This window comes from Lissotriton helveticus, chromosome 5_1, assembly GCF_964261635.1.
Source record: "Lissotriton helveticus chromosome 5_1, aLisHel1.1, whole genome shotgun sequence".
NCBI lineage: Eukaryota > Metazoa > Chordata > Amphibia > Caudata > Salamandridae > Lissotriton > Lissotriton helveticus.
The window spans coordinates 97,260,328-97,287,530 of record NC_136065.1 but is presented as its reverse complement, the minus strand read 5'-3'; the positions used below and the strand labels follow the sequence as shown (position 1 = coordinate 97,287,530).

General features: G+C 45.6%; 1 protein-coding gene across 1 annotated transcript in view; it reads right to left on the bottom strand.

Annotated features, from left to right (window-relative positions):
* The window catches only part of LOC144754211 (E3 ubiquitin-protein ligase TRIM11-like), a 127,314-nt gene that overhangs the window by 68,242 nt on the left and 31,869 nt on the right, over positions 1-27,203 (bottom strand). The window contains exon 2 of the mRNA XM_078641797.1: positions 23,157-23,252. Coding sequence (XP_078497923.1) covers positions 23,157-23,252 — 96 coding nt within the window. The remainder of the gene's footprint in view (positions 1-23,156; positions 23,253-27,203) is intronic.

Here is a 27,203-nt window from a genome sequence, read left to right as displayed (position 1 = left end):
TTGAAAATACCACTTTTAGAAAGTAGGTATTTTCTTGCCTAACCATCCAAGCCTGCCTCTGCGAGGCTTGGATGGTTGTGAGTGACAGGGGCTGGGGTGGCTCCAGGAGACAGGGTGAGTCAGCACAGGGCTGAATAGACCCATCTACATGAAGAGTGATGGGAGGAGGAACACCTAGGACCTGAATAGAGCTGTGCCTGCCTGCCACAATGCTGGCTCCACCTCCTGTGGTGCATCTGATGTCCCTGGCCTACACTGTCAAAGGAAGAGAAGGAGTCCTGTAAACAAAGTGCTCCAGGACTGAACAGTTCTGGTTTGGACTAGGCACAGACGCTCTCTGCCTTCCGAGACAAAGGATTTTGGTGTATTAAAGAGGAGACCCAGACCCCAGAACTCTAGATCACTTCTGGGATTTCAAGGAGAACCTTTGCTGAGGAGAAGAACCAGAAAGTTGAAGGAGGAGACTACCCCTGTGCTATGCGTTTGAGGGTTGGTCTGCAGTGGTTGCTTCATTGCTAAAGAAAGAAGAAGAGGACTGAGTGTGCTTTTCATCAACTTGAAGAATCTCCAAGGGCTTGAACTGGAGCTTGCCTCCTGCCTGAAGTCTCAGGGATACAAGACTTCACCAACCAGCTCCCCCCTGAATTCCCTTGCTGGGAATTGAAGGGCCTGCTGTTGTGCTGGGCCTTTTGAGAGACTGTGTGTCGCTGGGATCTGGAAGCGCGATGCAACGACGAGAAGCGTGTCACCGCCGCAGCAGCTGTCGTCGCATTGCCGAAGGAGGGAACCGCCGCTGTCATCATCGCCGAAGCGCAGAGCATCACCGGAGAAGCATGCCACCGCAGAGGTCACAGGAGAGGCGCATTGTAGGGCCTGTCGCAACTCCATAGATCATCGAGTCGCTGCACGGCCATCGGGCGTGCACGCATCGCATCAACATTGTCGCACCGTGAGTAAGATGCCATTTTGTTGCATCGCACCGGAGAAGAGTATTGCATCGAGGTGCCATCTTGTTGCATTGCACCGGAGAGCAGTAAGAAACCTACGCATCACCTCGCCACACAGTAAGGAAGCGAGCATCAACTTCCCTGCTCAGCAGTAAGGAACCAGCGCATCCACTCCCCCGAGGGATGCTCTCTGTCACCCTCTGAGGGATGCTCTCTGTCACCCTCTGAAGGATGCGCTCTGTCACCCTTGGAGGTATGTCTCACCCCGGAAGGGATACTCTCGCTCACCCTTGGCGGGATGCTCTCTGTCACCTTCGGATAGATGCTCCCTGACGCCCTCTAAGGGATTCTCTCTGTCACCCTCAGAGGAATGCTCTCTGTCATCCTCGGAGGAATGTCCTAGATGCTCTCTGTTACCCTTGGAGGGATGTCCTGGATATTTTCTGTGACCCTCATCTAATGCCCTTTACATGGAGCTACCTCTCAGGAATCTTCTTGGCTGTAAACTAATCAACATATTTGAGCAGAACATCACTGTTAAAGTGACAGCGTATGTCCACGATAAGGAGGTTTACATCTCTAACCCCACCCTAAGCCATATTAGAGAGGAATTTGGTTGCCATTTAGGGTGCCAAGAAAACTAGTTTTAAATCAAATGTCTAATGCTGCCGGGCAGCGATTTGCCGCCATTCATTTCGCACACTCTGTTATATAATCAAGGAATACTCGTAATATAAAATTGTCACTATTCTTCAAACTAAAGAGTTTTCTGTGGAAAGCTCTACCTTTATCTGAGGCAACATGCCATCACCTATTCAAAATGTCTAGTTATTTAGCGGTTCACCCTAACAAGAGATCTGTACACGCAAAAGTAAGTGGCAACTTGCATCAGGAGAAAGTAATCAATTTAAAACAGAAATGTTTTTAAACGCCTTGGAAAAGGAGGAATTTGGTTTCTTTCCAATTCTCTAAGATGTTTGCTCACATTATGCTTTACACTTTTATCCAGCTTTTTTCACATTTTACTTCTTTGTATCCATGGTAATTACTGTCACTGGAAATGCTTGGTGGGTTGCATTGTTTGTATATTGATTTGGGCTTTCAGCATCAAGAAGGACAATGTAAATTAACCATCTCTGTGTATTGTGTGCGACACTCAGGGTCCCTGCCACAAGATCATGTGTGTCCCCGCCATAGATTTAATAATGCAAATAAAACATGAATATTTCACTTCCTTCTTTTGTTGTATTTCCCAAACAGTATCTCACATTCAGGAGTTCCCACGCTGGTGCTTCACACTTCTTTTCTATCTCTGTTATCAGAGCATTGAAAGAGGTGATTTGATTAGACAATTTGGTGATATTTGCATTTTCTACCATGGTAATTTTCTTCTCCATCTTCTTCAGTCTCCAGTGCATTTTTTGCACATTTTCTTTCAGGAGTTGCCGCAGTTTTTCAATTTCAGATTCAATTTTCTTCTTCTTAGTTCTTAGCTTGTTCTGTCATTAAAGAAGAGCAGATTAGATATTATACAGCTTTGTCTGAGAGACATCCAAAAAATGACATTTGAAAGAGAATTTAGATTTTTCATAGCCTGGAGGTAAGAAAATCTGTATTGTATTAAAGACACAGAGGCTCAGATTTGCAAATCTCCTTTTTTTCCAGCTTACAGCAGCAACAATTGAAGAATATAGAACTTCAATAACATTCTAATAGGCTATATAGTTCCCCTGCATGCAGTGTTCTCCCTCTTTTGGCGTTGTGAACAAGATAGTTTCTAAGATCCATAACTTTCAAATGAAAACTTCATCACTAAAACCTTCTTACTCTGGAAAAGAAAAACCCAATACAAAATCAATACGTTTTCTCCATTAGTGAGGGTTCCAATGTGGAGAGATAATCTTAGCTTCCGTGTCTTTCATAAAATCCAGATTTTCTGCCCACGAGGCTGTGAAAAATCTAAATTTTATGGCATGACACAGAGGCTAATATTATGCAAGTTTAAAGTGCATTTAATACATTGTCAATAGAGCATGTAACAGGTCTTGTATAGCAACTTTTAAACATACTTTCATTGGACCAATCTGTAGCCCTGAGGATAGCTTGTAGACCTCCATCCAGGAAGAGAGGTTTAGAGGCTGAGGCGCGCCTAAGGAAGTGTACACCAAACATAGTGATGTCTACACCTGCTTCTTTCATTACTTCCTTCACCCATCTTCCTAAGGTCGGGGAGTAAACGTCTCTATGAAGCGATTTATAGGATATTAGCTATTTTTCTGTATTTCCTCTCATACTCACAGTCCTTCTCTGATATTCCATCAAGCCTTTCACTACACAACATCTTTCATTCTGTCTAAAGAAGGGGTAGAAAACAGAAGTTAACATGGTCTCTGTTCGCCTTTTACAAAAATCAAACCCTTCCTGGTTGGTAGGCCCTGCTGGTGATGTCTAAGGCTTTTATGTCTGAGGTCCATCTAAAATATACCAGGAATAGCAAGACAGTGAGTTTAAAAGAGATATGTTTAGGGATAACCCAGAATGCTTTCCCCAACTTACTAGGACCTATAGGACATCTCTAATGTCCTATAATGCAGCATACTTTGCAGAAGGTGGGTTTAGTACCCAAATAATTCACAGGAATTTGTTTGTCAGTAAGTTTTGTCCCACAGAGACACCGTCTACAAGGCAGTGACAAGCTGGAAAAGCTGATCTGCAAACATTAACTGTTCTATAGGAGAGTCCTGATGTGAATACATCCCATAAGTAATTAACTACATGTTCTAAATCAGTTAAAACAGGATTGTAGTTCCTTCAAAGGAACAACCCTATTTATCCGAAGCCAGTCTTAATGCTTTCCAGTTGCCAGGTGCCCATGACTCCTATATGAGTCTAAAAGCGTCTGTCGAAAGGCCTGGGATCTGCCATTGTCTCCTGAAATCCTCCAGGCAATCAGCCTATGATGTCCCTGCTCTACAAGAGGTAAGTGTTGGACTTGGCCCTTTTTGCAGGGTCATCCCTTAAAGTTTTCCTTCCTCCTGTATTTTGTCTGACCTGTTTTGTTGGTTTTGTGACTCTGGGCACTTTACCACTGCTAAACAGTGCTAAAGTGCATATGCTCTCCCTGATGTATGTATTAGTGGCTCCATGTTTGGCTTATGTGGTTTACTTGTCAGACCCTAGTACAGTGCACTGGGTGTGCCCAGCGCTTGTAAATCATATGCTGCTGGTGGGCGTGCAGCATTGATTGCGCCACCCACTGGAGCAGCTTGTAAAATGTGTCTCGGGCCTACCATTGCAAAGCCTGTGTGCAGTTTGGTACTGCCATGTTGACTGGGCAATTGCACCAACTTGCCAGTCTCTAAACCTTTCCTTTTCTGCATATTAGTCATCCCAAAGGTAGGCCCAAGGGCAGGGTGCATTGTATGTAAGAGGTAGGACATGCCCTGATGTGTGTGACATGTACTGATAGTTAATTATAGCCATTTTTGTTTTTCACTATTGCAAGGCTACCTATACCCCATAGGCCAGAATGGGCAGTTTGATTATAACCTCTCATAATCCTAACTGACTCAGGGAACTAGGTAGAAATTCGAGTTTAGTATGCCTTAACTTAGAATGATAAAATACATCTTTTAGTAAAGTTGGTTCTAACATTCTGCGTTTGAAAATACCACTTTTAGAAAGTAGGTATTTTCTTGCCTAACCATCCAAGCCTGCCTCTGCGAGGCTTGGATGGTTGTGAGTGACAGGGGCTGGGGTGGCTCCAGGAGACAGGGTGAGTCAGCACAGGGCTGAATAGACCCATCTGCATGAAGAGTGGTGGGAGGAGGAACACCTGGGACCAGAATAGGGCTGTGCCTGCCTGCCACAATGCTGGCTCCACCTCCTGTGGTGCGTCTGATGTCCCTGGCCTACACTGTCAAAGGAAGAGAAGGAGTCCTGTAAACAAAGTGCTCCAGGACTGAACCAAACTGGTTTGGACTAGGCACAGACACTCTCTGCCTTCAGAGACAAAGGATTTTGGTGTATTAAAGAGGAGACCCAGAGCCCAGAACTCTAGATCACTTCTGGGATTTCAAGGTGAACCTTTGCTGAGGAGAAGAACCAGAAAGTTGAAGGAGGAGACTACCCCTGTGCTATGTGTTTGGGGGTTGGTCTGCAGTGGTTGCTTCATTGCTAAAGAAAGGAGAAGAGGACTGAGTGTGCTTTTCATCAACTTGAAGAATCTCCAAGGGCTTGAACTAGAGCTTGCCTCCTGCCTGAAGTCTCAAGGATACAAGACTTCACCAACCAGCTCCGCCCTGAATTCCCTTGCTGGGAATTGAAGGGCCTGCTGTTATGCTGGGCCTTTTTAGAGACTGTGTGTCGCTGGGATCTGGAAGCGCGACGCAACGACGAGAATCGTGTCACTGACGAAGCAGCTGTTGTCACATTGCCGAATGAGTGAACCGCCGCTGTCATCATCGCATCGCCGAAGCGCAGAGCATCACCGGAGAAGCGTGCCACTGCAGAGTTCTTCGGAGAAGCGCATTGCAGGGCCTGTCGCAACTCCATAGGTCATCGAGCAGCCACACGGCCATCGGGCGGGCACGCATCGCATCAACGTTGTCGCACCGTGAGTAAGATGCCATTTTGTCGCATCGCACCGGAGAAGAGTATTGCATCGAGGTGCCATCTTGTTGCATTGCACCGGAGAGCAGTAAGAAACCTACGCATCACCTCCCCACACAGTAAGGAAGCGAGCATCAACTCCCCTGCTCAGCAGTAAGGAACTGGCGCATCCACTCCCCCACGTGTAAGGAACCGATGCATCACCTTCCCTGTGACCCTTTTGTTTTTTTGCGTTATGCATTCAAGGTACATTGAGAGTAGAGTTTTGCATTTACAACCTGAGAGAACTGAGCTATTTTCTACTATTTTAAAGTCTATTATTGAGTACAGTATTGTGGATTTTTGTCATTTGGTCTTGTGTAAAGTCTATATACAAATACTTATTTTTATAATACAACCTGTGTGGTGTCTATCTGTAGTGTTGTCACTGTCTTACTGTATGTGTTCACAAATGCTTTGCACACTGCCACCGAGATAAGCCTGTCTGATTGTGCCAAGCTACCAAGGGGGTGAGCAGGAGTTATTTTAGGAGTGTACCCCCTTACCCTGACTGGACACAAGGGTCCCTATTTGGTCAAAGGTACCTACCACTGACATTTAGAGAACCCCAAATCTAACAGTAAGCCTATGCTCATTTCTAGGAGAATTGAGAACCATGCCTGTGACCTCCAAAGCAGTGTTATCACTACTGTGACCTCCTTGTTCCTGCAACTTCAACTGTGCAACAGTCGATAAGGTAGTAGTAGTAGGTCTTGGTAGCATGACAAAAGGAGTGAAAGCATAAGGTGCTAGGCCCTGCCAATTCTGAAGGAAGGCATCCACCTTGAGGCCTGAGGGTCCGGCATCCAGCTGAAACATTTTGATAGTTGAGTGTTCAATCCGTCACCACACCTTGCACCCCATCCCTCTAAACTTGCATCTGATTCTATCACTATCTCCAGGTCTTCCCCAAAAATGGCTCTGCCATTCTATGCTTCTTCATTCCTCAGCCATCAAAGTAGTTTCTTCTTTGAATCCAGGTCCAGAGACAGCATTTGAGAATAAGATTGACATGTTCTTGATGTTTTGGCTTTGAGTCTTTGGAGTGCAAGGTAGATTGCTTGGCTTGTGGAGGACAAAAGGCCTAGGATCCTTGCTAGAGCCCACAAGGGAAATTTCTTTATCCCTAAGATATTCCTTAATTCTTTGTGAAGTTTCCTTAACTTTCCCCTGGCAATTTCAATTATGCCCTTATTATGTTCATGACAAAACCCAAGAACGGCATTTACTGGTTTGGTACCATGCAAGATTCATTCCTGTTTATGACAAAACCCAGGTGTTCTAGTAAGCTTATGGTAAGTTCTGTGTGGTGTGAGACCACTTCTCTGAACTGTGCCATGATCAGGATATCGTCTAAGTAAAGTATTAGTTTCACCCCTCTCGCCCTCAGCCATCCCGATATGGGACAAAGAACTTTGGTGAAAAACCAAGGAGATTAGGAAAATCCAATAGGGAGACTGCACATTTGCCATAGCCTGCCCATTCAGGTGAATTGGAGAAACTTTTGGTGTAGAGTCCATATTGGGATGGTCAGGCACGCATCCTTTAGATTTAACTGAGTTAGCCAATCCCCTTTCCTTAGCACATCTATTAGGAGGTGCACCCCTTCCATTTTGAAATGGTGGTTGACCACCCATTCGTTCAACTCTTTTAGATTTATCACTGGTCTCATTCCTTTGTCCTTCTTCTCCACTAGAAAGATATTGCTGATAAAACCTGACCCCGTTCCCTTTTGTATTGCCCCTTTGGTCAATAAATTCACTACCTCTTGTGTTACTAGGACAGAATCTTCTTGTGAGAATATCAAATTTGCGGGAACTTTGTAATAGTGTATCTGTAAATTTGATCTTGTATCCCTTCACTGTGTCTAGGACTAAAGGGCCCTGATTCACCAAATTCCAGTTTCCACAAAACTGGGCTACTCTGCCTCCCACCTTTAGAGGGGTATCTGAAAGGTTTTTCATAGTTCTTACCTGCTGAACAGCCTCTTTGTCTCCACTCACTTCTGAAGCCTCTCCCGTGAGGTATTTGTTTCTGTGGGTATAAATGACTGATGTGGAGCAAAGTGTGGGTGCGCAAATCTTGCGTCATGTCCCAGGTAGGGTCTTGAGGAGCTTTGGCCACGACCAAGGAACGAACCCTGTTTTCTCCAGCTCTGCCAAAAACCCTATCCTGGAAGACTTTCTTGAAGTCTCTCTAGAACTTCTGAATCAAGCTAAATGCTCCAATGTACCTAGCCATGTCCCTGATAAAATTGTCCCCAAAAAGTAGACCCTGGGATTCAGCTCCTCCTTTTCTAGTGGCCAGTTTGACAAATTCGGGATCTATTTTTAGCAATATGTTTTTTCTTCTCACATTTGAGAGTGTAGTATTTACATTCCCCAGGAGGCAGGTGGCTCTTTGTGCCCATTGGTGCAATTACTTGGGGTAAATGAGGGTGTCTTCAAGATAAGCCACTTCAGCAATCTCAAACGTCTTTGTGAGTGGGCTAGTAATATCAAGTAGACAGTCTTGGAAGCACTTGAGGCCTTTATCGATCCCTTGCCTAGGGCCTTTTCCTCCCTTGGTGCTAATAGCCACCACCTTTCCGTCTAACTCTGAGGTAGACCCAACTTAATCCAGGAGGGAGGGGTGTTGGCATTCAGGTCGAAGACGGGACCTGACCTCTTTTGGGATTTCCTTCCTAAGTCAAAAGGAGAGATACTCAGCAATATGCTGCGATGCAGCCAACTCTGGAGAAAAGGGGTGCTTGATGAGGAGCGGGTCAATCATACTCTCTGGAAGGGTCAACAAAGCCCATTTTTGACCCAGAGGCCTTTGATGCCTGGTCAGTTGTACCCATATTCCTCACCTCTATCTCCTCAATATCTGCATCAAAGTCAGAGGAACAGGATATGTTAATTTCATCCTCCAATGTTTCATCGCTTTTGATGGGATAGGTACTTCGAGACCTTTTTCTTGCCCATCTGCAGTGCCCAATGCACCATCCTGGCTCGTTTTCCCCTGTAGCCTCTTTCCTCTGGGCCTTAATAACCCCATCTCCCCCTTAAATGTGTCCTGGAACAGCAACTGGCCAACCTTTCTTGGATAGAACCTCCACTTTTCAATTAATTGTGTACCATTACCTTTTCCAGTGCCTTATTTTGAAGTTCTTCCAGTCTATCCTCTCTTGGAGCAGTGTTTTTGAAAAATAAAACCTGCTCGGATTGAACTCCCCAAGTGTGAAATCATTAATCGTGTGATGTGCAAACTAAATGCGAAAACAGCTAACATGTTATGTTATGTTATGTTATAAATTATTTATAAAAGCGCAGCGTACACCGGGTAGGTTTCTTGGCGCTAGAGGGCGGGTCGCTACGGCAAGGGTGAGTTAGTTGAGGTAGGCGGACGTGAAAAGCCATGTTTTAAGCTGTTTCCTAAATTGGAGCTGATTATCAGTGAGTCGAATAGAGAGAGGGAGCGAGTTCCAGAGTTGGGGAGCCAACGTCGCGAAGCGCAGCCCGCCGTGTTTGATTCGTTTGAATCTTGGAGTGCTCAGGAGACGTTGGCAAGATGACCGGAGATTGCGAGAAGGAATATATTTCTTGATCCTGTTAGATATAAACTCCGGGCCGGTGTACAGCAGAGCTTTGTGTACAATACAACCCAATTTAAATGTACTGCGTTGGCTCACAGGGAGCCAATGGAGTTGCTTCAACAGGGGTTTAACATGATGACGGGAGGAAAGTGAAAAGATTAGCCTAGCTGCGTGATTCTGTATCAATTGCAGGCGTTACACTTGGTAGGCTGGAATGCCAGCGTAAAGTGAGTTTGCATAATCCAGTCTGGAAATGATTAATGCCTGGACTACCAGAGTGGGTGCTTTTTTTGAGAGAAATCTTATTATCTTCTTTATTTTCCTTAACATGAAGAAACAGCCGAGACCACTGAGTTAATTTGTGAGTTCATGGATAAGTCCTTACTTATCGTGATCCCCAAGCTCTTTGCCGTTACGGCAGGAACAGGAGGAGATCCCAAGGAAGTCGGCCAAAAGTTGGAGTTCCATGGGCTTGCGTTCCCGCCTGTCAGGATCAGCTCGGTTTTGTTTGGGTTTAATTTAAGCTGGTTCAAGTTCATCCAATTGCTGATAAAGATCATTATGTCACACAAATAGGTTTCAGATGAACAAGTGGGATGTAAATTAAAAATTAATTGCAGATCATCTGCATAATTGAACACCAGAACATAAGGGAAAGTGAAAATTGCGCAAGCGAAAACTAAAATGCTGGAGTAGGCTACAAATGCTTATGATTAATGGAAAATAAAAAGGACTAATGCTGCTTGATTGTTCTATACTAATATGTGTTGGAAATAACCTTAACCTGGAATGGGCATGGACAAATGCATCACATAGAATGGGTGCGTTATGGTAGAACATTATAAGTGATTAATAATGAATATGTTTGTTTTCCGTACAAAATTTGGTTTTCTGCTCTGCAGAAAAGGCCTGAGAGTCATTTTAGAAAATAAATGCGGGTTTAAATCTGAGCGAGAAAGGGATGGTGGGAAACGGTTCGTCCTTCACAGGTCCTGTGTGCCTGCCAAAGTTTGTGTGCAGAAACAAAATAATCTTTGGAAGCGGTACACTTCCTTAGAGAGCGGCACAATTGAACAATCGAGGCACAAGAGTTGTTACATGACCGAGATGGAGGAAATGTGTACTATGACACCAGCTGGAATTTGAATTTCCGGGGTTGGAAGTTGATAAAATGAGTAAAGAGGACAAGGGACAGTTTTACAGAAGCGTCATGACGAAAGTGGTGTGACAGTATACCCCCTTCCTTAACCAATAGAATGAAGAGAAATTGTGTGTTATGATACACTGTGGGTTGGTCTTTTTGGGTTTTACGGTATAATATTAGGTACTCGGTGGGAGGGGTGTTGGTGTTGCGTGTTTTCCTTCTGCGCTGGAGGAGAGGGCTGCTTTGCTGTCTCCAATTTGGGCTCCCTGTTTCCTGTTTGCAAAATCATGACTTTGCTCTTCAATTCTTCTTGAGGGGCATTGCTGCTGTCATGGCCAGAGAGTAGTTGTCCCATATTCCTTGTGGGTTAGTATAATATTCTGAATTTGCATAAACATTTTGTAAATGTCTTATGTCTCTAATCTGTTTTCCCTTCACCTAACCACTCACTCATTGCATTGATGTTGAGATGTACTTCTGTTATTTTCATGTATTCATGTATTGTTTCTTGTGTGGTAAACGGTGATTAGAGCATTGATGTATTTGATGAGCAATCACATTATTTTAGATGAAGCATTATAATTATACCAAGTGAGTTTGTCTTTATTGAAGATATTGAATTGGTTTCTAATGAGTATTACTAATTCCAGGTATTAGTTTGCCATACCCTAATCACATAAATAAAGATAGCATTGCCACATAGTATACCTGAGGATGATATACTAATTGGAAATTGGTAAGTTTGGTACTTCACTCTGTAGGAAGTTGGAATCTGACTATATGGTTACCCCCACTTTTTTCATGCTTTTTTGCTGGTTTTCAACTTAATTGGACTGGGACCCTGCTATTCAGGGCCCCAGTCTATCTGCTTTCCCTATAAAATGGACTCCATGTACTTTAGGTACATACCAGATTGGTTACTGGGTCACCCTTGTGAGCCCCTGTATAGTGTACCATAGGTACCCAGGGCATAGGTGCACCCTAGGCCTACCAGGGGCTGCAGCATGTATTATACCTCCACTGGTTTGCCTTCCAAACTGAAACCACAGGTCTGTTCACACAGCCTGGGTAAGGTGGTGTAATCACACCTTACTTAGATATAGTATACCTATATCTATATATACATATAGACCCATATACCCCTATAAGTCACTCCTATGGCAGGCCTTAACAATTCTGGAGGCAGAGTGCTTGGTTTTATGAGAGTGGGTGCCCTAGCATGAGCTGAGCCAATCTGCAGATTTCGGAACCATCTCCTTATAGCTGTTCTAAGATATAGCCATACCATATACTCTTAAGTGCATTATAATCCTCGCGGTTAATGCTGACTTTGGTTTGGCTTTATCAAAACATGTTGTGTAAGGTGTCAAACACTTTGGAATACTACCCCCCACCCCCCGCCAGTCCTGGCGGCGGGGGTAGAATTCCACCCTTCTAGAGGGAGAAGACATGTAGTTACTGAAAGTTAAACAGAGTCGCAGCATCACAAAATGGATGCTCCTGCCACAGACACGAGTCTGACCTCCTGTTGCTGGACGAAACTCCGGCAGGGGAAGCCTGGGCAATAAGTTTCCTGTCCAGGGAGGTGCCAGCGCCTCCCAGACAGGCTTTTGTGTATTGTGGCAGGGAGGGCTGCATTCAGTGAATGCTTTACAGACACTGCCTGGGGCACACGAAATGCTCCATGCATTTCCGACCGGTTGCTGGGGCACTCTGGCGCGAAACTGGACAAAGGGAAAGGGGTGTAACCAACCCCTTCCCAGGTCCACCGATCGGAGGGACCTTAACGATAGTCCAGCCCCTAAACTCAGTATAAGTATAGGAGCTGTGTCCCTAGGACTTTAGATTACCCTGGACACAACTCTGAAACATAAATCCTGGACCTTCGACATTCCATTTCGACTAGAAGATGGAAGACATCTCCCTTGTGGTCAAGGAGTGACCACCCTGTTCAAACAGGCACCAACAGCAACTTTGCCGGATTGCCTTTTCGAGGCTCCCGCCAGGTCCCGAAGAATCTGCGGCACAGAAAATAGATGTCCAGACATCTCTGAACCCCGACCTTCGCTCACAGTAAAGCTGAGACCCGTGGCAGACACGAGAGACGTGGGACCGGAACTCCTGGACATCCTGCATTTTGCTAACTGCATCGACTCCCAAGGTATCTCGCAGTTGTGCTTTGGGGTACGAGAAGCCCCAGCACCGAGCACCATTTGCACCGAAGCTCAGGCCTCCACACTCCACGAGTGTCCCGTGGGGCCCACTCTTGTATTTCAGCTCGACGCGTCTTCCTGGTTCCTAGTCCATTGGCTAGTGAGCCCCCTGAAGACTTCCTTTTAAATCTAACTTGCTTTCCTGGTTGCTTCAGGCTTGCTCCAACTTCCCTACAAAGGAGAAGTTCCTCAGACCTTGCTGGTCTGCACCAAAGCCAATCTCGAAATCCTGCATGGAATGCGTTCGCCCAGGTTTGTTGGGTCCAGTCCAGATACCGACACCGCAGTCAACTAGATCATTCGTGGGACAGCTCGAATCCAGCTCCTGGTCATCATCGACACCTCCTGGTCCTCGTGGCTGAAGAGACAAACTTCACATCTTCACCTGAAATCACCTAACATATGGTGGCATCTTTTTATCGCTGCCCTGGTCAGTGGCAAGTGACCCAGACTCTGTCCCTTCTGCTTTCAGGTTCTTCAGATCTTCAATCCACCCTTGGATCCACCCGGACACTTTTCCTCTGGTCGTCTGCAGCACTTCTTTGCAGCTCTCCATTGAAAACGATGATGAAACCCGACACAAAAAGACACCTATGCACCCGGCTTCCCTGGGCGAGGTTACACGAGTACTTCGGTGCTCCCGTGGGTCTTGACTCTTGAAGTGTCCTAGTTTAAAAGGGTTCCATCGTAGTCCAGCCGGAAGCGTCCTTAAACTGTATATTTGTAACTTCTACGTTTCTCATAGAAAGTCAATGGTAACCCGCGGCTGTGTTTAGACACTGCACCTGTCTCCTGTGGGCCTCCTACTTCCTAACCTTTGGTTGTTTAGAGTAGCCCCAGTGATTCCACAGGCCCCAGGCCTGCTTTCTAATTCTCGCCTGGTTTTTATACCACTATTTTAGTATATGGTTTGTGACGCCCCTAGGGCATAACGTATACTGTGCAACTTATCGTATATTAACTCAGTGAATTGTATTGTATTTTTACCTCTGACCTCATAAAGAGTGCAGAGGGGTTGTGTTTAGAATAAATACATATATATTTGATATATACCTTGTGTGGTGTCCTTACATTTGGTACTCAAGGGATTATAATTGGTAAAACAACTTGCCTAATACGCTCTCTGAAGTCTTAGCCTGATGACTGCTGGTCCATGCTACCACTAGGATAGCTTTCTATAAGGTTGGCTTTACAACCACCATCAATAAGGGTCGTTTAGACTGGTGCAAGGTGCCCACTAGAACTAGTGGACATCATATGCCAGGCTAACTTCTCACACACTCTCCCAGCATGAAGGAGCTTATTGGGTAATTAATTGAGCCTAGGTAAGGGAAATGTATTACTCTCCGATTGCTGGATCACCGTCATAGTATTCTCTGATGGTTCAAGGGACATGGCACAAGGTAAATATTATTTAAGATTACTGGGCTAAATGTAAGTAAACAGCTGCTCTGGCAGTTTGTTGGACTGCAACTGCCAGAATTTAAGCAGTTTGCCCAATCAGTTAAAATGGCCACTGTAGTGTCTTTACTAACGTGTCCCAATCTCCTAAAATGGGCCGCGGGGCATACAGAGTGTGGCTGACCATCTCTTAAGGGTCTTATCTCTAATAGTGAGGCCCTTTCTTTATTGTTGTGCCCTAGACTATTCATTTTTTTGGTTATTTATTAAACTGTGTGATGATTGTGCATCACACCATTGCCTTTATTTACATGGGCCAGCAGTCGCTGAGGGCAAAGGAGGGCTGCCGGCATCTTTGTTAAGTAGACAGACTCTCTTTCTGAAACTGCGTCCGAGAGATGACTCAACTGGACTGCTGCTGATTGCTGAGTCACCACGTGCGCAGCTCGACCGCCTCAGTGGCCTTTTGTTTTTCTTTCAAGAAGCTCCCGCTGCTATGGCAGCGGGGTACGGGCTCACACTTTTCAAAGAAAGCAAGCCCACAGCAACAAGCAGTGTGGGGTCAGTCTTTAAAAGAAAAGACCGGTCCACAGCAAGGGCATATTTCTCGGCCTTAAGGAGCCAAGGGAAATGCCAAAATGTTGTGTGGGGTACGGAGGTAGTAGGACCTCCGACCCGACGCTGTAAGAGAGGGGAAGTTAAATAAAACAAAGCAGCCACCCTCATTCATAGGGATAGGAAAAGACAAAGGGAGACATGGGAAGTTACACAATTACCTGGTTGAAAGTGTCAGTACCAGGGCAGGCGGGGATATTATTCTTATTTTCTATAGAGGAGGGTGGGATATCTCAAGGTAAAATAACAGTAAGGGGCCAATTACGATGCGCCCTATAAAGGTTCCAAATTTAGGTCGGAGCCTTTGTGGCCGCATCGTAATGGGCCGGTTGGTTTACTTTCCGACCGCCTAATTAATACGAGATATAAAATATAGGTGGTCGGAAAGTAAACCAGCAGGTTATTTCGGCTGGCTTTCGACAGGCTGGGAGAGCCCGTCCGCCAGTTGGAAGTTGGCCTGTAATCTTATGGGCCAGTCTGTCCGACATGGCAACCGTGTCGGAAACCATGTTTGGGGGTCCCCAGCAGGGCCCCCTTAGGTGCACGGCCTCTGGCTGGAGGCCGAGGGGGCACCTATGGTGCCCGCCTATTGATCCTTGTACCTTGTGTGAGGTGCCTGCCACGGGGTGCAGGGATGACCCACACCTGCCATTTCACTATGGGAGCATGCATTACGGCCAGAATGCATGCTCTCATAGTGGAATATAGGCATGCGACAGAACTGTGTTCACTCGCATCCCAATGAGGCGGTTGGGAACGCCGCCATCGAAATCAGCCTTAAGTATTACTATTATAAAGACTGTACTTATCTTATGAGCAGAAGCAACAACGAAAGGGAGAACACTGCATGCAGGGGGACTTTATAGCCTATTAAAATGTTATTGAAGTTCTATATTCTTCAATTTTTGCTGCTGTGAGCTGGTAATAAAGGAGATTTGCATAATGCTAGCCTCTGTGTCATGCCATAAAATCTAACTAAACCAGTTTAAAAGTTGATCTGGTTGTACTGTCTGCAAAATGACTACAATAAAGTCGGACCCAATTCACCCCACTTTGTTCAAATTCCAATTTCTATTTGACCAAGGACGGAAGTGCTTTGTACGGTACTCGGATTGCTATGTGACCAGGTCAGGTGTCTGTAAAACATCAGTCCCCAAAAGATGAAGGAACATCACCTGAAGTATGCATTGTTTGCTGGAAGAGCCAAGGGTCTGCCTAGCACCTAGGCGCCTGTGTGGGGAGAGAAGAAAGGAGAGAGGCACATGATGAAAGAGTAAAGCCTGTCCAAGAGAGAAGCCCAGCATATTCTCAGCATGAGAAACACCAAGAGAAAGCTTACTTTTGGTCGGAGAGAGGACAGGAGTGACCTGTGTGGTGTATGGTCCCTCAGTCTCCTTGCTCTGTTCTCATAGTGAGCTGTGCCAAGCCATTCAATGGAGAATCAACATTGTGTTGTCCGTGCCTGACATCTTAACTGCCCATAAAAGGCTTACCATCAATGATCACTGATCAGGTCTGGGAAGTCGTCGGTTCTTCCCTAAGAAAGACCTAAAAGCCTTGGTCCAATCGCTAGTTCTCTCTAGACTTGATTATTGCAATTCTCTTCTGACTGGCCTACCCAAATCTCACCTCTCCCCCCTCAAATCCGTCCTCCATTCAGCTAGCTTTATTTAAGGGTCCGAACGAAGTGACCACATCACTCCTATCCTTTCTTCTATTCAATGGGTTCCCATCGAGGCAAGATCAATTTACAAAACTGCCTGCATCACTCACAAAGCCCTGCACACTTCCTCCCCTTGTTACCTGGCAAATAATAATAATAAAAGTTTCTGCTTGAGCCCCCCTCCTTCAAAAGGGAAAGAGCGATGGCTCAATCGTTCTCAGGTAATGCAGTGAGATCTGGAACTCGCTTCCTCCATTGCTCCCTGCCACTACCTCTATCCGGATCTTCAAAGCTGACCTCAAATCTCTTCTCTTCGAAAGACACTGTCAGAACTAATACCTTCATTTACAGACCCCTCTATGAAGTTTGTTCATCAATGTAAATTTGAATTTTTTTCTTGTACATTCCTCACCCTTGCTTGATGTGTTTGGTATTGTGTTCTTGCCTTCTATGGTTTTATCCTACCTCTTCTAGTCTCCTGTTTATTTTGTAATGCTCTATTTTGTAACATTTCTCTCATGTAATGTAACTGGTTCTATTGTACAGCGCTCTGATACCTTTGGGTAAAGTCTGCACTAAATAAAAATGCATTAAATAAATACATAAAAATAAATAAACTGCCAATTACCACCATTTGCTAATGACTCGACCCAGCGGTTGCAACTTTTATCATCAAGAATCTGTGTGCAACTGTCCTTGAAGCCCACATTGTCAAAGACAAGTGACACGAGACCTTACAAACTGATTAATGATATCAGTCCTTGGCTGAAATGAGGCTGCCCTACAGCTCCGTACAATTGAAGCCTGTGCTATAGGAACGGGTACTCTGAGTACGCCACCACCAAATAGGTATAGCAGGGCAGAGAAATCTGCAGTCTGAACAATATAGTTTTTGCCTGGCTGAACTCCTGGAGGCAAAAGCCACTGAACTGATGTACACAGTAGTCAGTGGGGTAATCCAAAGTCTGTGCTTGATGAATATCTATGCTCACATGACGTACAGGGGACTATAGTCACTAGAACTCTTACAGAGGGTAGGGGCCACCAGATATCCGCTGTGCTATTCTGAGGATCGTACAGTGCAAACCTGTAATTGTACTTTTATTAAACGGGGTGGTATTTTTTTGTCATGCCCTTACAATATTTTGATTACTTAACAAGTATTAAAAACTGTTTTGTGTAAAACTAATGCGCAACACACCAACACGCAGGTTAGTGAAGCTTGCTTATGTGTTTACTAAAGGTAATAGTATGAATGAAGGACTAAACTGCTTTAAACTGGGAATCTTTATTGCGCATGCATCAACTGCATCTAATTAGTATGAGGAGTTGTCGCTTGGAGGCAAATTCTTGGAGGCAAAAGGTTGGAAAGAGGAAAAGGTCGCAGAATGCCCGAGCCTGGGAACACAGGGCGAAAAGTTCAACTGAATGGGACAGCATGCTAGAGTTTGAACAAATGTTGCAAATGAAACATGAATGCGGGTGGGTGTTAGATTTGGGGTCTCTAGTTGGCAGAGGTAGGTACCTTTGACCAAAAAGGGACCCTTGCGTCTAGTCAGGGTAAGGGGGTACACTCCTAAAATAACCCCTGCTCACCCCCTTGGTAGCTTGGCACGAGCAGGCACGCTTATCTCAGAGGCAGTGTGTAAAGTATTTTTGAACACATACAGTAACCCAGTGATAACACTACAGATGGACACCACACAGACTGTATATCAAAAATAAGTATTTTTATATAGACTTGACCACAAACGACAAAAATCAACAATACTGTACTTTAAAAATGGTAGAAATAGCTTAGTTCTCTTTAGATGGTAAATGCGCCACTTTAAGTTCAATGTACCTTTGGATGCCTAACGCTATACAACGAAAGTGTTGCAGGGAAGGTGATGCGTTGGTTCCTTACACGCAAGAACGGTGATGCATAAGATCCTACTACTGCGCAGGGGACGGTGATGCGTCGGTTTCTTACTGTGCTTCCGTGGCAATGTGACCTGCAATGCCGCGATGCGATGAAGATCCGGTGTAATGAAACAAAATGGCATCTTCTTCTTGATGCGACAACGATGCGTGCACGCCCGACGGCCATGCGGCGACTCAACGAATCTTCTGAGCCGTGACAGGCCCTGCAACATGCTTCTCCGGTGATGCAACGACGTCTGCTGCTCTTCTCTGGCAATGCGAGGCGCTTCGGTGATGCGATGCGATGCGACAGCGGCGACACCCTTATTCAGTGACACGACGACAACGGCTGCGGTGGGGTCACGCTTCTCCAGTGATGTGACGGCGTCTGCGGCAATAGCTGCACTTTTCTCCGGCAATGCGAGGCTCTTCTGCGATGCGATGCGACAGCAGCTACCCTCTTCTTCAGTGATGCGACAACAATGGCTGTGGCGGCGTCACGCTTCTCTAGCGATGCAACTGCATCTCCTGCGACAGAGGCACATTTATCCGGCGATGCGAGGCGCTTCAGCAATGCGAAGTGACAGCGGCAGCGGCATCACCCTGCTTCAGTGATGCGACAACAGCGGCTGCAGCGGCGTCATGCTTCTTCTTTGTGAATCACGCTTCCAGCTCCTTGTGACACGCAGTCCCTCAGAAGGCCCAGCACAACAGCAGGCACTTCTAAAGAACTCAGAGAAGCTGGTTGGTGAAGTCTGTTATCCCTGAGACTTCAGCAGGAGGCAAGCTCAATTTCCAAGCCCTTGGAGATCCTTTACAAGTTGACGAAAGTAGCACAAAGTTCCTTTCTCCTTCCTTTGGCAGTAAGACAACCACTGCAGGCCAATCCCTCAAACAGCACTCAGCTTGGGGATAGTCTCCTCCTTCAGTTTCTCTCTGGTTCCTCTCATCAGCAAAAGTGCTTCTTGTTTCCCAAAAGTGATCTAAAGTCCTGAGGTCCGGGGCCCAATATTTATACTCCTATTTTCTTTGTTCTCTGAAGGCAGAGTGTGTCTGTACCTTGTCCAAACCAGTTCTGGTCAGACCTGGAGCACTTTGTTGACAGGACTCCTTCTTTCCTTTGACAGTGTGGGCCAGGGACATCAGACGCACCACAGGAGGTGGAGCCAGCATTGTGGAAGGCAGGCACAGCCCTTTTCAGGTCCCAGGTGCTCCCCTCCCCTCCCTCTGCATCCAGATGGGTCTATTCAACCCTGTGCTGACTCATCCTGTCTCCTGGAATCCCCCAGCCCATGACATTCAAACTCCAGACAAGGAATACACGACCTAGCAGAGGCAGACGTGGATGGTTAGGCAAGAAAATACCTACTTTCTAAAAGTGGTATTTTCAAACACAGAATGTTAAAACCACCTACACTAAAATATGTATTTCATCATCCTGAGTTCAGGCATACTAAACTCGAATTTCTACCTAGTTCCCTGAGTCAGTTACGATTATAAGATGTTATAATCAAACTGGTAGCCTTGCAATAATGAAAAATGAAAATGGCTGTAATTCACTATCAGGACATGCCACAGACATCCTACCTTTTACCTACAATGCATCCTGCCCTTGAGCCTACGATAGAATGACTAATATGCAGAAAAGGGAAAGGGTTAGGGACTGGCAGGTGGGTACACTTGCCCAGTCAACATGGCAGTACCAGACTGCACACAGGCTCTGCAATGGCAGGCCTCAGACACACTTTACAAGCTGCTCCGGTTGGTGGTACAATCAGTGCTGCAGGCCCACCAGCAGCATTTGATTTACAAGCCCTGGGCACACGCAGTGCACTGTACTAGCATCTGACAAGTAAACCCCATAAGCCAATCATGGAGTCACTAATCCACACCTCAATTCACCATAGGGAGAGCACATGCACTTTGGCACTGATCAGTAGTGGTAAAGTTCCCAGAGTCATAATATCAACAAAAACAGGTCAGACAAAATACAGGAGGAAGGCAAAAAGTTCAAGGATGACCCTGCAAAAAGGGCCAACTCCAACAGTGGGAAATAGAGATCATGAATAAAAATGAAGGGGATGGATTTGGAAAACAATAGTTTAACTGAATTTAATAACATGTAAGCATGGTGTGACGATCTTCCCCTCTTGCCTGACGGATCAGATGTAGTATTTTTATGATATTGAAACATTAATGGGTGAAACATGCAGAACAAAAGGTATAATTGAGATAGCTTTTAGTTAGTTAGTTAAACGGCGATGCTGTGAGCCTTGGGTGCTGTCGGAGTAGCGAGAGATGCTGATGGTGGGAGAGATGCTGTGAGATGCTGATGAAGAATCAAATGCAGAGCCTTCTATCCCAAAATAATTAGGATTAGACAGAAGATCTCAGAAGAATCTCGAGGAGGAGGAAGAGAGTGTCAGAGAGGGGTACGACGCAGTCGTCGGTATTGTAGAGAGGTCATATGTCCTGTCCTGATTCATGTCTAGAAGTCTTTGTCGCCTGATCGTTCCTGGGAGACCCTTACCAGCCCTTTGGCCAGGCGGTTGGTCTTCACACCATACTTGGTAAATATAATTTCGTGCTATTTGCAGGTGTCCTTTTCTCTCTGTCCTCTCCCTTTCTGAGCACTGATCATTGCATGAATCCTGAGTATATGTTTAATGATTTAACTGAATTTTTTCTCCTATTAATGACAGTGACTGCATTGTGTATTTGAGATGGTTCACATGCGTTTTGAAATGTAGATAAAGATTTAAACTTTCCCAAGTCTGTGGTTATTTACAATAGGCAAGAAGTAAGTTAACTTATGTCATTTCACCATCAACTAGTTCAACTAATGGTCCATCGACCAGAGGAAAGAACTTTGTGATCAGTGAATGGTTAGTCAGGAGTATTGAATAACTAATCTTGAAACTGTGAAAAAGAATGTATAAACTTAGACTCCAGCGCTTTACTCAACCAAGTGTGTGTCTGTATGTTTATGGGACCAGGTGAGTATATGGTAGTGGAGTACCTTTTGTTGGTACGCCGCTGGATCACTGGGCTAGACATAACATTATTTTTGTCTGTTGATTGACTGTTGGGTTCTGAGTGCCTGCCACACCCTCTGCCTCCGTCAGAATCCTTTGACTGCTCGACCTCTCTATCCTGCAAGTCAAGTGCAGAAAGGGATGTCCGTGGCCTCTTCCGTAGCCATAGTAGTACAGACCTCAGGACACCAGAGCAAAAAACCTCAACCAACATGATCATTAGCTCCTCTGTGACCTGTGTCCCTCCTCCCCCTGATCATGGTTTGGCAGTGCTTAAACCCGGAGCCTGGTGCACAGAGCTGTGATCTGGTGCACAGTGTTTTACAGCAATGAACAGACACTTATCTGTTAATAATATCAGGAGGTATAGCGGCAAGTGAGGTAACAACCACTAAAGAATGAAGAGTGTACATTAGGAGAAACACTTTATGAAAACTGTGGGAGAGTTTATCAGATACCATGAAATGTTTATGGCATCAACACCCTTGTTAAATGTATCACTACAGACACTCCTGTTGAATACTTAAATATCACGACCAATAGCAGTGTCAGTGGTGATAAATGTGCACCATTGCTGAAGGGGCTTCCACGTTACAGGCCTGCCCCTTCTCCCATCCTGAGGCAGGGTTAAGTGCGCCAGTTATCCTGGGAAATTCCAGTCAGCTATGGCCTATCCTGTAAGAGAAGTCTAATGAAGGCATAAAAAATTACATGTCAAGCTATGGCGATTAATCAGACAGTTGCTGGGAAATCTTGCAATGAGGATTGAGCAAAACAGAGAATGTCCAAGGTCAGTGGCTGAAGCTGAGCTGTGCCCATGCAATCTCTAGACTTATAAGTGTACATGTCTTGAAGAAGGGAATATGAATGTCCCAAAAAGAACTCAGATTAGAGGGCATTTGGTTTAGATGAACTATTTGTGGGTGAAAACTTATGTACACAATGTTGGAGCTTCCAAGTTCTCTTCATTACTTAGGTGAACTTTGTTGGATGTTCTGTGGTTTGATGATGTATATACAATACTATAGCATGATTACATTGCTAAAACGTTTGTTTAATTAAGGGCTTACACCAGGCTTGCTTGGTCTGATGGATGCTTAGATCACTACCAATCCACGCATACACAACCAGCAGAGGTACACACTCACACAAATGCACACATTCATTTGCAGTCTCGCACACAAATCCTGTACAAACTCACAGATGGACAGCTTCAATCTATGCATACAGAGACTCACAGAGGGACACATCCATGCATATATGTACTCAGACTGATGCATATAAAATCTCATGGTCGTGTAACTCTAGATGTATGTGTGTGTGTATATATATATATATATATTTACACACTAACAAATGCCACCAGACCTTGCGATGTACATACCCATAGAGAGGTATCCACATATGTAAGTACAATCCCAAAGCCAATAAACACAGACTGAAGCATACACAACCCTCAACCACACATGCACATAGACACGCACATGTATTTACGTACTCTGTGTCTCAAAACCAATATATGCTTATGCAGACACACACAAACACTAATCCAAAACCAAAAAGCAGACAGATATAGAGATGCGCAGACATACACTCCCATAGATAACTCCAGGACAATCCATTCTTGAACAATTACTTAGACACGTACACCTAAGTGTAAACATGCATGCACGCACACACACACACGCAGGTACATACTCACATCCAGATAATGTTACACCTGTGCCCACATACTCTAACACACACCGGTTGAGTATGTAAGTACTACCTTAGGATCAGCAGAGTAATTCTTGATTTTATGATTTTTTAGGAGGAGTCCTTGGCCGATTTCAGCCCTAATATTCAAGTGCAGTGACTCCGGTAGTAAATTTATTTGGTGGGGACCATGACCCAGTTTGTAGGGCGACTCATCAGCCTCTGTTTGTCTTGAACTCTAAGAGGTCACAAAAAGACATGAGCATGGACATATACAGACACACAGAGACACAGCACTCACTGCAGCCACTCACCCTCATGGTTTTATATTGTTCCTCTTCCTTGACTGTAGACTCCTGAAAATATTTTTCCTTTTTCTTCAGAAAACACAGCCACTCTTGAAGTTTTACCTGCAGAGATGAAAGTGCAAGAAATAAGTGTAGATATGTGGAGTGCAGTCTTTTTATATTATTAAAAAATTATATTGACTTTAAAGGTACATAGCGGGCAGTGCCCGAATCATATATTTCGGATGCAGTTTATACGAGATAGTACCAATTATATTCAAACAACAATATTGCCTGTTAACATACAGGCCAAATAGCTACACTTGGAACAGGTTACTACACGTTTCATGTCCTGGTGTATATGTGTAGATAACAGAGTGACTCATCCTACCTAAATATGGTCCATTTTAATTTGATTGCCTTGTTTATGGAGGGTCTGAGAGCGGCAGGGGAGGCAGGTCTATGCCACGGTATGCTGCCCAGCGAGACCATATGTTCCTATGTTTTTGTAGACAACCAAGTGCCTGGTACACCACGATTTCAGCCCATGTCCATGGCTTTTCTCCACCCACCCAATGATGGCGGGATGTACCCTTCCACATTTGGGCAATGTCCCACTTGGCAAGTGTGAGGCCCCAAAATAGTAGATGTTGTTTATAGCTATTTCCTCCTATCTCCTCTGTACTGTAAAGTAAGAAAAGCTTGGGACCGAATGGAAGATGCCAGGACAGGACTTGACCCAGACAGGATGATATTTTATGCCAAAACAGTTGCAGTGCCCTACAGCTCCAGACCGTGTGTAGGAAGATCACCTCCGAGTCTCAACATCTGAGACATGTGGGGGACTGTATAATGCCCATCCTCCAGAGGCGGAAGAGGGTGTAGTATGCTAGGTGGAGGTATTTAAACTGGATTAGGCTGTATCATGTGGCACCTCGGAGACTAGATAGAGCCTCAGTTCATTCATCGTCTGTAAGGTCGGGGATGTTGGCTTCCCGGACGTATTGGGAAGGGTGCTGACCGGAAATCAGCTACCCACACAGAGGCCGAGAGCTCTGTGTATAATAATTGTATGTAAGCCGAAAAGTACAGACCAAAGTTGAGAGATCAGAGGACCTAAAATAAATAAGTCCTACTTATGGAATTGAACGCCATATTTATGTCAGCCAAAAGAATAGCCACAGGGCAGCCCAGCTCCGGGGCCTCCGCAATGGTATTGTGAACCCGTTGACTATTGTGCTGTGGAGACCGGTGCGGCATTAGGCCGACCTGGTCTAGGTGGATCAGTTCGTGGATACAGGTGGGGAAGCGGTCAGCAGGGACCTTAACCAGTTTGGGTTCAAAGTTTAGGAGGGAGATGGAGAAGTAAGAAGATGGTTCTTCTGGAGGGCGGTCTGGTTTAAGGAACATAGTCTCTATTTCGACATGGCGCCAATCAGGAGCTAAGATGTGCTGCTCCAGAGCCTCATGTAGTGCATCCAACAGATGGGGGCTGAACTGTACCATGTGTGGTCGTAGGAAGTCACTAGGTAAGCCGTTGGGGCCAGGCATGCATGTTCGATAAAGCGGCACCAAGTTAATCTGCGGTTATGGGGGGGCATCTAGCTGGTCGAGAAGGTGGTCTGGGAGCTTTTTGGGAGGTATGTCTGTTAGAAATAACCCTATTGTCGCATTCAATATGAGTTCCTTCTGCTGGTATAAGGAGGCATAGTAGGCCGCAAACGCTTGGATAACTGTGTCAGGGGTAGTACATATGACTTTGTCTGCATTTCGCACTACCGGCACAGAGGCGGGGGACATCACCGCCTGACACAAATGAAGAAGCATTTTGCTTGATTTGTTGCCCCATTGATAAATCCTATGTTGGGTCGCTAACCAGATCTCATGCGCCTCATTAGTGAGATGCTGATGTAGTTGTTGTTGTACTTGGAGGAGGTGGTTTGCTGTATTGGGTCTGAGGCCTCTGCAGCTTCAGCTTCAACAGTGCTCTGGCAATTTTCTAGAACTTCTATTTGTGCAAGGCGCTTGCACTTTTCGCATGCTTGGAAGCTGATGTCCAGCTCGCGGATAGTGGGTTTAAGAGCTTCCCACAGTATAACACTAATGGGGCAGTGGCCACATTGGACGTTAGATAGTCTGTGTAATTGCCTGTCGAAGAACTTCTTAGTAACCCAGGTCGAGGAGGTGCCAGAGTGACGTGAGCCATCTGAAGGGGGGTATGTTTTGCCCAATGTGTAGTCTAAGTCAAACTGGAGTGTGTTCAGAGAGGCCTCTGGGCAGGATAGAGACATGTGAGGCCGTATGTTTGTGGCTGCGTGGTAAGAAGAAGTAGTCTATTCTGGGAAGGGAGCTGTGTACGGCTGAAAGGAACGTGAAGCCCAGTTCCGTGGGGTGATACGCCCGCCATGCGTCTGACCACTACAGCGTGGCGGCCAGCTGGTGAAGTTTGGATTCTCCCAACAGGGGCCTCTGCTCTGACTTACACTGGTGACCCAAGGGTGACATGGCGTCATTCCAGTTGCCACCCAGCATTATTAGACTTTCCGGGAGTTCTCCCCTGAGTTGTGTGATTTTGTCAATGAAAATGTGTTCTAAGGGGGAAGGGGCGTAAACGCTGCCTATGGTTATTGTTTTGCTGTATAATGTACCTGTTGCTATGGTGTATCCTCCCCCTGGATCTGACCAAAGTTTGGACAGAGTGAAGGGGATCCGGCGGTGCACGAGAATAGCCATTCCACGAGCCATGTGTGAACACTGAGTGGTAAACTTTGTCCTAACCAAACCGGGCAAGATATGGGGCTTTATTGCTTAGTAGATGGGTCTCTTGCAGTAGGAGTGTATCAGCTTCCCGGCGTTTGGCTTGCCGAAGGACAGCACTTCTCTTTATTTTATTGAGCATCCCTCTAATGTTCCATGTTATTAAGTTCAGACCCCCAGGCTGGGAATTACTTGTGTGTGAGGTCATCTGTCATCTAGGGACGTTGCTAGCTAGGGTGAGCGGGTGAAAATTTACTGGGTTCCCTGTGCCTATGTGTGAACTGAAATAACTCTAGTCCAGGAAATCTGAACATCCCCCCACCCTCCCCTCACCCCAATACCTCCACCAACAAGGAGTACCCGTCGCAGTTGGAGGGAGCCCAAGGCCCCAACAGGGAGTCCCAGGGTACCGCCGCCATTAGTACCCAAGCTTCCCACAAAACTTAAACATAATTGTTCCGGGGGTAGTTCGTGGCTACAGGCCCAGGGCCCCGAGCCATATTTGCTCTCTAGCTGAGCAATAGTCTTCGGGGTGATCAATATTCCCAGTCGAAGCAATGGGCAGAAAAAGCAGGAGCGGTCCCACTACATTCACCACTTGTCGCACTGTGTCTGGGAGCGCCAGTTGGACCTCGACCTGTGTCACCTTTTGGAGTTGACCCTCTTCGGACGTTTCATATGTGTACCCTGCGAGGAGTCAGACTCCAGAGGCGGCGACTGTGTGGTTTGTGATGACTGGCCCTGCTACTGCAACAGGAGGGTGTAGTCTGGGAAGATCATTATGTTCTGTGAATCATAGAGCAGTTTATCCCTGTGGGTTCTTGCATATTGAAGGATGGTGTCTCAGTCTACATAATTTAGCAGCTTGGCAATTATTGGCCTGGGGCGTTCCCCCGGAGGGGGGTTCCTTGTCAATGCCCTGTGGACTCCAACTCACACCTCTGGGATGAATTGTCATGCCGTAGAAAATCACCAGCCTGGGAGTACTTGTTTAACTCTCTAAATCGACTGGGATTGATAAACCTTTGGGCAACCTCTACAGATCAACAGAGTTTTAAAAAGATCCCAACAAAAGGAACAAACATATATGTATCATAGAAGATAAGAAAACACTAACCAAAAGGGCTCATGGCTTGACCGTGCTCAGCGACTACAAAGTCTTCAAACCTCAACTATATTTAAAAATAGGAGTTAAAATGAGATCAAAAGAAAATGTGCTGTGTCTACCCCGCTGCTGATTGTATTTCCTTCCGTTGAGGATTCTGGCAGGTATCATACACTGATGACACCCAGCTGATGTTTACTATGGGCCAATAC